Genomic DNA, 13331 nt, shown 5'->3' on the forward strand with positions numbered 1-13331 from the left:
CACTTTTCTTTTGCAGCCTTGCAGGCAATGACGAACTTTGTGAAACATTGTCACAAATTGCAAGAAATTAGTACATTTAGAAAATGATTTAAAAAAAAGATAGTTAAAAATGTCTAGAGAAAAAATAGGCAAAACTGGATTTATAATGATCGTTATATATATTTATAATTATGTTGCAAAATTGTTATAACTTTTTAAGCACTTTTTGAAACTACATTTGGTAATTCCTTATTTCTTTCTCATTGCCTTCTTTCCATGCTTTTGAAAGAAATCAAGCTAGTTTGCTCAGGTTTCAAAGAGTTAACTTGGCCCTGCTTTTGCACATATTTTACTGTATGCGAATGTAAATGGAACAGCAGATATATGATTCTAGGCAGAGAAAAAGTTGTATGAATCATATTTAGATGAGAGATAGAGCATAGAGGAGGAGGTGAAACAAAGGGACTAGAGTTCTGTGTGCATGTGGCTCGCCGTGCACCTGCAGACAGTAAGTAGAACAGAGTAAAAATAATGTCTGCTCATCCGCACATGATGGAGGATCTCGTAAATAGGAACTCCCAGTGAATGAACCAAGTTGTTGCATCCCACAAGGGTTATGCCGAACTGTCCCAACACAAAGACAGGTGCCCAGACTTCCCCAAGACGCTTTAAACCTGTTTTTTTTTCCTGCTTTATCTCTGTCCTCTCAGTGGGCCACATGGTGAAACATCAAAAAAGTAAAGCTTCATTTATAAAAAAGCATCTGACAAGATGAGGGTGCAAAGCAGGTGACCGAGTCTGTCATCCTGTTTTAGTGCATTTATTTGAAAAGCCAGAGCAAGCACACCAGAGGCCACATTATTTTCCCTTTCCGGCACGCACATCTCCATAGGAGTCCAGGGGCAGTCAGACTCCAGCACCGGCTGCCCTGTGGTTCAGCCGCTACCGCCAGCATTGAGGTTCTTCTCCCCTGTTGTCAATATCGATAATTACCAGCAGGCGCAAAATTAGCTTTCAGCAAAGATGACCCTGAACACAAATATAGAATAATTAACTTGAAGCTCAGCAGCAGTGCAGACCTCTGCTAAACCTTTACAACTCTCCAAGTTGCAGTGCTGTAGATTGGCCATAGTGTGTCTCAACATCAGAGACATTAATTTAAGACAGGTTTATTTTCTTAATATTGTTTTTTTTAAGAAGTTGAAAGGAAATTCTACTAAGGCGTTTCCATTTTTTGCTAATACGTTCCCAGGTTTGAGTTGTTGTCGTGCTTTTATGCAAAGTCAACAGTTCTTTCATGATTACCTTGATAAATTCAGGATTATGTAAATTTCTGCACTAATTTCACCAGAACAACAAGTCATGTCTTACATATCTACTCTGCTTCTCTTAGTTTCTTTTTAAAGAGGTACAACAGCAATTAAGTATAGCATGCATGCAGGTTTGCCGGTGAGCCCTTTTTACACAGAGATCTTGCTATAAGGCCTGACAGTCCCTTCATTAAGCCTATTTTTAACTTTTACACAGAACCAAACCAAACTTTATCATGCCGTTCCAATGTGTGATTTGAGACAGCATGCTGTCACTATGGAAGCAAAAGAGACATAATGGGCATGATGTTTAACACAACAGCATCTGCCTCTGGTGTGTCACCATACGTTGCTGTCTCTCTGATGAAAACTTGGACGTGAACACACCAAACCGACAGCCAGCCAGTATGCACATACGGCATTTGCATAAGAGGAAATAACCCTCCGTACCAGCAGACAGATGTTGTCTGTAATTGTCAGCCAACACTGTGAGACAGCGACTGGGGCGACGGCAGCTCACTGACGGCCCAAGATTGACTGAGGTGTGATTGGTGTGTCAGGGCCTTTACACAGACCGTATTTCTGCCGTTACTTTCTCTGTTGCTAGCTGAATCAAAAGACAACTCTGGTTCCCCATTATGGATTGAACCTTTAATATAGAACAGTAAGGCAGCATAATGGCACGATATTCTCACCTTGAACAGGCAGTGTGGAAGGTGCTAGTTTAAAAAAATAAAAATAAAAAAACGCCAAAAACTATTAAAATGGCAAACTTCTAGTCCCTAGCAAGAGTCACAACCCAAAAACCCTGGAACTAGTTAGCATTTTTATATCAATGCCTGATAAATGATCACATCTGTCAAACTTTTGTTAAAAATCTTATGTCCCATATTAAAACTGAGGCATTAGACAATAATGTGAGGGTACTTTTCCCAAATTGAGAATGCTACTGAAATTTAACCAACTTGTGGTATTTTGCACTCTTCATTAATAGTGGCTGTGAACCTGGTAGGGTTTATCTGAAGTGATGAATTTCAGTCCCATAAGATGCAAATATGTATTTAACTTCAGGGATGGTTCGATGGGCATTCTCCTTACGGACTCTGCTTACTCAGCTTTCCTGTCTTATTCCCTGATTTATGGTGGGGGGGGTTCTCCAATATGATAGGGTATCCACAAGGCACACACCATGAGCTGCACACACACACATACACACTCGAGGGAATGGTTCCAGCCCTGCACAGCTGCAGCCGCAGCAGCTCACCAGGGCTAATTGGACAGAGAGGGGGAGCTCACGGCACCCAAAGGACGTTTGCCTTTTGAGTGTGTGACATGTGTGTGCTCCCTCTCCTGTGTGACCTAGAGCCTCTCCTTCACTGATGGAGCGATAAGGTGATAGATAGCGCGAGCCTCCTCTCTCCTCCTCATCCTAACTCCCAGCCCATCCATCCATCCATCCTCTGTGGATGGAGGGAACAGAGTGATGGACGAGTGTGGAAAACTTTTTCTCCTACATTCCTTTTTTGAGAGGAGAGACGTGAAAGAAATACAGTGAGGCTGAGTCACATGACGATCAGAGAGACAGAGGGAGAAATGGCCAAATCTCCACAACGAAATATCTGTGTCTGGCATGCACACACACACACACTCACACTGAAAAATGCTGTTTATCTCCCATTGCACTCACTCAGGGGAGAGTTCATTTAAACAATTGTTGATCAGAGGACAGATTTGATTTGATTAGTCGTGACTGCAGACCACAGGAGAGCTTGGCTGGACTCTCTCTCTCTCTCTGCCCATTATCTGATCTGCCCTCCTTAATCTCTTCACATCTCTCCTTACATATCTCTTTTTCGTAATGTGAATCAACCATCTTGAGTGGCAGGAGGGTGTTGTCGTGTTTAACTAACCACTTTTTTTTAAAGCAGCTTTGGATGCTCTACTCCTCAACACAGCTGGTCAACTGTACAGTATTCCAGTATATTACCTCCTATCTCACTTTTTGAACACCCCCCTCCCCTCCTCCTCCTCCTCCTCCTCCCCCAACTCCCTGCCCCCCTCCCCCCCACTACCTCCCACTTCCAACAGAAGCTCAGAGTAAGCCCTACTACTCCGATTACTCCCCCATTCGCCGAATGATCCACAAGATGTGCACCAGCCCCCACCTGGACCTTTTCATCACCATCGTCATAGGGCTCAACGTCATCACCATGTCCATGGAGCACTATCAGCAGCCCAAGGTCAGATCTCGGGGGAGGGAGGTGGGGTAATGATGAGCTTTTTGCTTCAAATGTTCAAACCTGCCTTTGAAAAATAATTGCAATTTTGTCCTAGAGTTCGGTCCCTCAGTGCAGTCACATATCGGACAAAAGGACATCTACGTTTGGTGTGATGGATACAATGCAGTTTGTTTATACTGCATCAGTCTTACACCAACTGTTACACAATTGGCCCCAGGCTGGATTTTGGACATGACTGCTATATGGGGTTGTGATGTAGATGGGGCTGTTGGGTAGGATAGAAATTCATGGAGTAAGGGGATGTCTCAGAAACTGGAACCAGCTGTGGGAAGATGAATTGCCACCAGTGAGGACTGAGTGAAATCCCAGTAGAAAACCAGTTCTCTCCACATCTCACTGCTAAAGGTCAGTTTTTACATGCAGACGGGCACTGTGAGTTCTCCCACAGGCAAAAATGGACACTTTGATTCTGATGGCCTTTTCATGAAGAATGAGGGAGGGAGGAGCGCAAGGCGATGTGAGTGATCTATTAATGGAAGGGCTAATTTTGGAGAAGAAAAGAGTTTACAATATGGACCCTGAAGACTCTGAATGCAGGACAAATTGTATATTTATACACCAGTTAGTGTAACTGAGTACCAGTGAAAAATGGTTTTCCTTTTAAAAAGTAAAAAAAAAGCAATAGGGTGAGATCATTTCATTGCTTTTCAGTGCTGTGCACATTTTATTAAATGAGTAGCAATGAAACCCGCAGCTCACTCTGCTAACACAATAGAATATTTAAAGCTAGGTTTACTGACTTGTTAACATTGATCCTGTGCAGGTTGTTAATCTTTAATATTTCTCTCCCTGACATCCTCAGGAGTTGGATAAGGCATTGGAGATCTGCAACTATATCTTCACCCTCATCTTTGTGCTGGAGTCCGTCTTCAAGCTGGTGGCCTTCGGCTTGAGACGCTTCTTCAAGGACAAGTCAGTATTTAATTTTACTACCGCACTTCCCAAAGTGACCTTAATCAGACATCTCAGACACAGATCAGAGAGAAATCATGAATAAACATTTAGCTCCCACTTTGGGGTTTTGACAATTTTCGTGGACGTGATATTGTAATAAAGCGGTCGTTAAAGGTACCGTTCTTTAACCTCTGACTCATGTGGAAAATGTGAGGCAGCATTCATAGAGCTCAAATGAGCTTTTTCGAAGGTGCTCCAGTGGATGGTTCTCAGCGAGGCCAGTATGAATACAAACGGCCTCGTTAAACACCCATAAAACAAGCTGCCTTAGATGATTTCATAGCTTTGAAATCCCTGGCTCCCCGCTGAAAACCACACAATAACACAATCACAACAGTGCAAATATACTAACTACCACACATCACATGCACATGAATACACACTAAAACACACTCCTCAGTGAAAGCATCATGTTTTTGGACTAGTGCTGACCACCAAGGGCTCCATGATGTCCGTTTTCTTTGCCAGAGTAGACAATTATGCTTTTTGCAGTTGGCAGTGGTCCAGTGTGATATTACTTCATTACACATACATTTACACACAGGTACACATAAACACAACATTCAGCCAAGACCCACCCCCCCCCCCCCCCCCCCCCCCCCGCACCCCCCTAAAAGTGTTGATTCACTGCGAGTATCTAAAGGAGATAAACTCCAAAGTGGACTCTGAAACCTGCTCAAACCTGATCAGTGCGACCACCCACCACTGACTTTCTACCCTCTAATTGTGTTCCAAACATTTTGTTCAGTGCTCATTTATAGTGCAGAGGCTGGAAAATGAGGTTCGGTCCCAACACTTTGATCTCAAGTTGCAGTACCTTGGAAAGAAAGTAGCCAGCTGACTTCTGATCTATCGTTAGGATACACTAAAATGAAATGATACAATTGCTGCCTTTTTAATCTGCCTCATAACCCTGAAGTGGTTTGCACGCTCCCATGCATCCAGCTTAAATACTCTCTAAATTTAAAGTTTATGTGATTACTTAACTGTGTGTGTCAAACAGTCACCCCTGTAGGCTTGGAAGCTTGTAAAAAGCTTGCTGTTCGCTCCTTCACACCACAGCTGTCGGCGGCTTTGGTTCCTGTCAGTTATGTTGAATTCTAGTGACAAGTTTTTATTGCTGAAAAAGTTTCAAGATCAGTCAATCAAACCGCTCATGCAGCTCTTTATCGTTGTCCTTCCATGTGATTAGTGTGTTTCAAACAGACATTTATTCACCAAAATATATTGTAGCTTAACACACAGCTTCTGTGTTTGTTGCTCTGATTGAGCAGGCATGTGCAGTAACAAAACAGATGAAGTCAATAAAAGATTATACGGCTGTAGAGACGCCTGATGAAATACATCATTCAGTTACTGACAAAAGTCCAATATCTTGTACTTTACAATTGTATTTCTGTTATAAATTAACCAAACCAAAAACAAGACGGGTTATGAGAACAGATAGGCATGCAGTATTACACAATCCGTAAAATTTCAATTTAAAGCTGAGTCCTAATTATACAGACTTTAACAACAAGGTGTGGCTACACATTTCTGTCAAAATGTGTAGCCACACCTTGTTGTTAATGCCAGTCTCAATGAGATGCTGGGTCATGTTTCTATTGATGCCGCCAAGAAAATCATTTGATTGGAAGTTCTTTGGATGCATAAAATCTTTTGAAGCCCAACAGGTTGAAAACTTCCCAGCTTATGTTATTTAGCTTCAGAGATCGCAAAAAATTATATAAATTAAAACTTTTGTTAATGTGGTAACGCTACACATCGTCAGCTTACTTAGGTTCTCCATAATTTGATCATCAGTTCGTTTTATTCATTCATCAAAAAAAAAAAAAACTCTTAAAAAAAAAAATCTTTTTAACACCTAGGTAAACAATGTTTACCTCATGCTTTGGTAAAGTTCTTTAGGTAATGAGCTCCTACAGTAACATAAGTAGTAAAAAATGTACACAAGATTTACACAAGCTCTTAAAACCAAGAGCTAAAATTAGTGCATAAAATGTCATATTGGCAGATGTGAGCACAGGTGTTAACCCAAACCTTTTTGTGTCCCTTCACTGGTGATGCGAGCTGAGAATGGCAGGTGCTGAAACACATCTGCTATATTGAGTTGAAATGATTGAAGATCTGGTTTCTTAGGAGCAAGGGCTTCTGGGAGGTCACAGATCATTTGTTTGGAAGCCTAAATTGAGTTGTAAGTCTTGTTGATTCTGTCAAGTCTAAAGTGATCAGATTTCTGACTCGAGTTCAACGTCATTTGACTCAAGTTCATATTTCTACACTAAAGCTAACGAACAACTATCAGTTTTTCAGAGAAGAAAAGTGATCGGAGTCAGTGGTAAAGACTGATGAGTGTGTTTGTGTGTGTGCATGTGTCTTTGTGTGTGTAGGTGGAACCTGCTGGATCTGGCCATCGTGCTGCTGTCCATCATGGGCATCACTCTGGAGGAGATTGACGGCAAAGCCTCACTGCCCATCAACCCCACCATTATCCGCATCATGAGAGTGCTGAGGATCGCTCGAGGTGTGAACGGCCTGCCTCTCTATCCATTCATCCATCCATCTATCCATTCATCCTTCCTTCCTTTCATCCATCCATGTTCATCCATCCATCCATCCATCCTTCCTTCTTTCCTTCTGTTCATCCATCTATCCATCATCCACCCTTCCTTCCTTCCTTCCTTCCTTCCTTCCTTCCATCCATCCTTCCTTCCATCCATATATTCATCCATCCATCCCTGACTCACCTCCTTACAGACACGTATACACACAGTTTCTTTATTTCACGGTGCTGCTCTTTTAAGCTGCCTTGTAAAACAGCCACATCCCTGGGACTCCCCTCTTTATCATCTTTGCATGGCGGGTCTCAGCGGGGTTCAGGCAGGGTGTGAGTCGACCAGATGGTACAGTGAGCTGGCAAACACAGCGCCGAGAGGGAACAGGAGAGTTACAATACAGACACAAAGACTGAGAAATGGGAGAGATGAGGAAAGATAGCCAAGGGTGGAGGAGAGTCAAGACACATTATGACACTAAGTGAATTAAGCTGCGAGAAACTGAGTCTAGGTATGGAGGGAATAAACGAGCAGAGAGAGGGAAGAGGGGAGAAATAAAAGGAGGAGGCAGGGATGATGAATAACTTCTGACCTGAAAATAGATTAGAAGAAGACAGAAAGAAGTTGGAAGGAGGAGAAGTTGATGTTGAGATAAAGTAAATGGGGAGGAAATGAATGACGGAGGAAAGGTAGGTCGTGGGTGAGAGAGAATGGTGGAATCAGGTGGAGGAGGTTCAGAATTAGGAAGGGGCAGTTAAAGAGATGGGATGGATTTGGCAGGAGGAAAGAGAAGGAACGGGAGAGCAAACCTGCCTGTGTGCTTCGGCCTGATTACTGTCCAGGTAATTAAAGATAAGAGAAGGTTGGAGGGGAGGAAACAGGAGAAAGAGGAAGAGGAGACCTGACAGAAAGAGGAGATAAGACAGACAGGAGGGAAACTCATCTGTTCTGTCTGATTACTGAACGTGTAATAAAAGAAGTAGCATGGAAGTCGCTATTGATTACTGTCACACAGAAGGCACCGACACAAACACATGCTCGTGTGTGTGTGTGTGTGTGTGTGTGTGTGTGTTTGGCAGGGTCCAATTGTTGGCTCATTTTCTATCTGGCATCTACATGCATCTCATGTTCCCTGTTCAGTCTGTATCATTTACACGTTGGCTCTATTGTGATCACATTTTATCACATTTTTGCGACGCCAGCATTGATGTACCAGTTACATTTTCTGTTAAAGCTGAACGTTTTATTTTGTATTCCTATTTAACAACTTTGATTCTACTTAAGCTGCCTAACAATAGCTGTCTGAATTTTTAGTATATACTTTTTTTATTATCCTTTTGTGCAAATCATCTGCCGATACAGATAACGCGCCGATATTATCATGCATCACTACAAGTAATGTAACGTAACATCATATTTATTTTCTGTAGCTGCTGATGTAACGTAGCTCAAATCTGCATCAATGTGTGACCCTTTGCTTATTGTCACAGACTTTCCTTCATTTTCTTTCCATGTTTCACATTTTGTCCATGAAAACGTGTGGGAATCCTGAGTCAAGAGTTACACAAGAAAATCGTTACTACTCTCCCTGTATGGAAAGTGAAAAATATCTCTGTATGGTGATGAAAAGGGTAAAGTCGATTAGCATAGCTTAGCACGAAGACTGGACGTGGAGAAACAGCTTACCTGCCTCTAAGCAAATTTTAAAAACTGAGCTTTAAACTTGTTTTTTTAACCTGCTTGTGTATGTTAAACCAAAAATCTTTGTAGGTTTGCTAAGAATTGCTACTTTTCATCAAGGTCAGTGACTTTCTGGAGTTTTGTCATCACTGTGAGCTTGCTTGGCAGGTAGTTGAGACTCCTGGAAGTCACTGGCCGAGGGCAAGAAAAAGCACCACTTTTGGTGTATCTCTATTTATCCACTCATTATTATGCATTATCTGTCAGTCTTTTTGTAGTTCCATTGGTAACCCTTCACCATATAAGTGACCTCGTCAAACTGCAACCCCAATCAGAAAGATATGACCTCAATCAGGCTATGTAAAAGCGTAATGCTGTTCAATAAAAGGAAATCTGTGACCACACTACCGGAAGACGTTGAGCCCTTCAATTTCAGTGAAGGCGTGATGGCTCAAGTCCCTGTTCTGTTATGTAAGACTGAACAATTTTAATATTGCTAAGACAATCTTTCATTTTCAGTGTGTGTGTTTGTATGTGTGTCCCCACAGTGTTGAAGCTCTTGAAGATGGCGGTGGGGATGAGAGCTTTGCTGGACACCGTTATGCAAGCCCTGCCGCAGGTACACAGTCAATTGTGTTAAAAAAACATCCACCAAAGCCTCTGAATTCTCTTTTCTTTTCCTCATCCTTATTTCTCTCCATTGGCTTTTCATTTCCCGTAACGTCCCACAGAAGCTGTCCCTAAAATTACATCCCAGAAGCATTTCTTTTTTTGGTACATAGTCTTCTTATTCAGGGCGACGTTGTTTCCCATGAGCTTTTTAACAACTCTAGAGACCCTTATTTGCATATCCACCCCCTGCAGAGATCGGGAAGAGAATGTGGCTTCAGGTTTTGTTTTGAGCGATGGTGGGTGGATTGGAGTTGGTAAATTAGAACAACTTCTGCAGTGTTTGGATTGAGATAAAAAGCAGTCCTGTGTTCACAGCGTCCTTTGATACTACCTCTGTCATTCAGAGAGAGAGTGAGTGTTGTTCCAGGCTAATTCCTCCTAGAGCTTGTCAAAAGTGTTCATGATTAATAAATCTGATAATAAAGGGTGGTGGGAGTGTGAGCAGGTTGCCACATGCTGATTAGCATTGACAGTAGCAGCAGACACAAATCCTAAAGCTTTTCATTACCTAAACCCACCTCTCTATCAAAGCTGTTCGTCACTATTATCTCTTTTACTCTTGTCCAGGATCAGCTGCAGTATTAAAGCACCTCATATTTTTACCCAGAATTTGTTGCTTTTATTCCTTTGTGTCAGTCACTCTTTAACAGCATTCATGCAAGGCACATATGCAATTTAGAGTGATAATAGTGGCAGATTAAACGCCTGAAAGTCTCAGCAATTTCTGATCAATGAGCCCTTGATTCCAGACAGACATACACAAAAGCAGTTTCTCTTTTCGAAGCCGATTCAAGAGTCAATTGAAAACACCTTCTTTAGGTGTTTTCGGACTGGATAAACTTAGAACCATTTTTATTGGGAATGCACCATGAAAAATAGGAATGATCATAGTTCTTAGGACGCTGATTTAAGGGACTTTTCTTTAGCTCCTATTTCAAACAGGTACTCTCCCAGCAGAAGAGCAACCTTGAGTGACATAAGTGTACAGGGATTACTATAACACGTGAGCCAACACAGCACCAAAATCTGCCTTTTTTCAAAAACCTCTTGGCCACGTAAACGACAGACAACATAAAACCAAAACAGCTCAAAACGAAAAACAAGGAAGAAAACATGCACAACTGAACCGACAGTGAAGACAAAGCTTTACTGAGCATAAATGCAACAAATGGAACATATTTTTTACTCATCAAAGGGACATATAAGAATCTTAAATAATCAACTTGTGTCACTTCAGCTTTCCTTTGTTGGGGTGACTGTGGCTCAGATGGTAGAGCAGGTCGTCCACTAGTCGGAAAATTGGTGGTTCATTTCTCAGCTCCTCCAGCATGTCCGATTACCATTGGGCAAGATACCGAACCCTAAATTGTTTACAATGCCTCTGCACTGTAATGGTTTTCCACCTGAGCTGCATGCACCAGTCAGACTTACCACTAACCATTGAGCAGGACTGATGAGAAAAGTTTGACATACTGGATACTATAGCAGTTTAATCTGGGGTTGGGTATGGGACTAATGTAACATAACATTACTAACATTAAATATCTCGTAATACGGGGCACCTGTTGGCTCAGTGGATAGAGCGGCGCCTCATGTACAGAGGCTGTGTCGGGTTCGAATCCAGCCTCAGCCCTTTGCTGCACCCCCCCCCCTTCACACTCACACTGTCCTGTTAATTAAAGGCAATAAAAGCTCAAAATAAACTTTAAAAAAGAAAAAAAAATCTCTATACCGCTGCATCCGAGGGGGAAAAACAATTAACCAACCAACTGTCACAGAGGACAAATACAAATACTGAGCAACAACTGTCGTTTTCAGCTGGGGAAAAAAGGCTTTGGTGGACACACGACCATATTAAAGTAACACCTGCAATTGTAAGACCCATGTGAACTTTGTCAGACAAGAGCACATTGACTAACCAACCAACCGACAGATCTGAAGTGTAGTTCCATATAACAGATGGACTGTTAACTTGAGATTAGCTACAGTTGCTCCAGTTTAAACTCCCCCAAATGTAGCAGAGCAGGACAGAACTGCTAACGTTAGTCGACATTGTAGTGTCTTCCTCGACAGGCTTCCACACATTGGTCGAATACCACACCTTGGATGTGCTAGTTGTCAAAATACTTTTTTCCCCTCAAAATCCACCAAATAATGTGGTATGAAATGTTCAGGAAAGCTTAGTTACTACATCTTGGCTGGTTTGCCAGATATGCTAACATTTTCTGCTTATGTTACACCAGATAAACACATTGTTAAATCCATTCCTTACATTTGTTTTTTGGACTTGGAAAGGGTGTAAAGAAAGACACCATCATCTAAACTATTTAAATATGAAGTATCTCTTACTACAGCCCCATGCTCACTGCCTCAACGCGCAAGGAAATCCAAAGCTTGAAAGGCCTGCCGTGCTTAGTTACGGTTGCTAGGCTATAATTGGACGATCGCTGTTTGGTTGGGGTTTAGCGAATGGTCAGTGGCCATATCTTCTATTTTCTCTTGGCTGCTTCCTCATGACCCTCCATTCATTTTCTCACTGGAATGAGCTGTTTGTTGTCTCTCATTATTGGTTTATTTTGCCAGGAATTTCTCTCCTCTGACTAATCCCTCTCTCTTCCTGTTGTCTCCCTGCAGGTGGGGAATCTGGGTCTCCTCTTCATGCTCCTCTTCTTTATCTTTGCAGCACTGGGAGTGGAGCTGTTTGGTGACTTGAGTAAGAACACACTCAGGCAGTCAGGCACACCACACAATGATTCACACACATACATACCACTCAGGCACGCAGGCTTACACCGAGTGTTTAATTCACTCCTCTGTGGGTTTAATCTATCTGATGTTAATTGCTTTCTAAAAACCCTTTGTTGAAATGCCATATTGATTTCCCTTTTTCAAATAGTAGCTGGTAGCTTAGAGCGTAATAAAATACTTTTACAGTTATTAACATTGTGTTGTTACAACTTTTTTTTATCTCTGTGTCTCTACTTTACTGTTTGGCTGGGACTCTCCTTTTGCACCCCCCCCTTACTCCTCCTTGTCTCCCCAGTCTGTGATGAACTCCACCCATGTGAGGGTCTGGGCCGCTATGCTACGTTCAAAAACTTTGGGATGGCATTTCTGCTGCTCTTCAGAGTTTCCACTGGAGACAACTGGAATGGCATAATGAAGGTGAAACTAACACTGACATAGACATACATACACATATTGCACTTTCATTCTTTTGTATTTCAGCAGGAAACAAGGGCAGATTTAGTGGTGATGTGTTGGCCTTTTTTGCACCTCCACACTGGCAATAGCGATGGCCAAAAGCAAGGCATGTTTTCGGGTTGTCCATACGGACATCTCATGAACATGAACATGATATCTTAAGAATGCCATGAGTGAATTTATTCAAATTTAATCATCCAATTGGACTCATGGATGAATCAATAAGATTTTGGGGGTCATGGGTCAAAGGTCAAGGTCACAGTGACCTTGTCTGTCTCGTTCTTGTGAGGGTGATATCTCAAGAACACCTGTAGGGAATTCTTTCACATTTAGAACAAATATCCACTTTAACACAATGATGAAATTATTACATTTTGATGGTCGTAGGTCAAGGTCACTGTGAACTTGCATCCTTTTCATTCTAGTGAATGTCATATCTCAAGAATGCCTTGAGAGATTTTTTTAGATTTGACACAGACATCCACTTGGACTCAACAATGAACTTATGAGAATCTGGTGGTTAAAGGTATGGGTAACTGTGAACTTGCATCCATCTCATTCTTATGAATGCAATATCCAAAGAAAGCCTTAAGGGAGTTTCCTAAAATTTGACTCAAGTATCCACTTGGACGAAACAATGTACTAATTAGAATTTGATGGTTGAGAAATCACTGTGG

General features: G+C 41.9%; 1 protein-coding gene across 1 annotated transcript in view; it reads left to right on the top strand.

Moving 5' to 3' along the window:
• Positions 1-13331, top strand: part of cacna1g (calcium channel, voltage-dependent, T type, alpha 1G subunit) — a 190942-nt gene that overhangs the window by 159341 nt on the left and 18270 nt on the right. The window contains exons 26-31 of the mRNA XM_042508301.1: positions 3381-3529; positions 4392-4501; positions 6934-7067; positions 9327-9397; positions 12085-12163; positions 12494-12615. Of these exons, the coding sequence (XP_042364235.1) occupies positions 3381-3529; positions 4392-4501; positions 6934-7067; positions 9327-9397; positions 12085-12163; positions 12494-12615 (665 nt within the window). The remainder of the gene's footprint in view (positions 1-3380; positions 3530-4391; positions 4502-6933; positions 7068-9326; positions 9398-12084; positions 12164-12493; positions 12616-13331) is intronic.

The sequence above is a fragment of the Plectropomus leopardus genome, chromosome 19, assembly GCF_008729295.1.
Source record: "Plectropomus leopardus isolate mb chromosome 19, YSFRI_Pleo_2.0, whole genome shotgun sequence".
NCBI lineage: Eukaryota > Metazoa > Chordata > Actinopteri > Perciformes > Serranidae > Plectropomus > Plectropomus leopardus.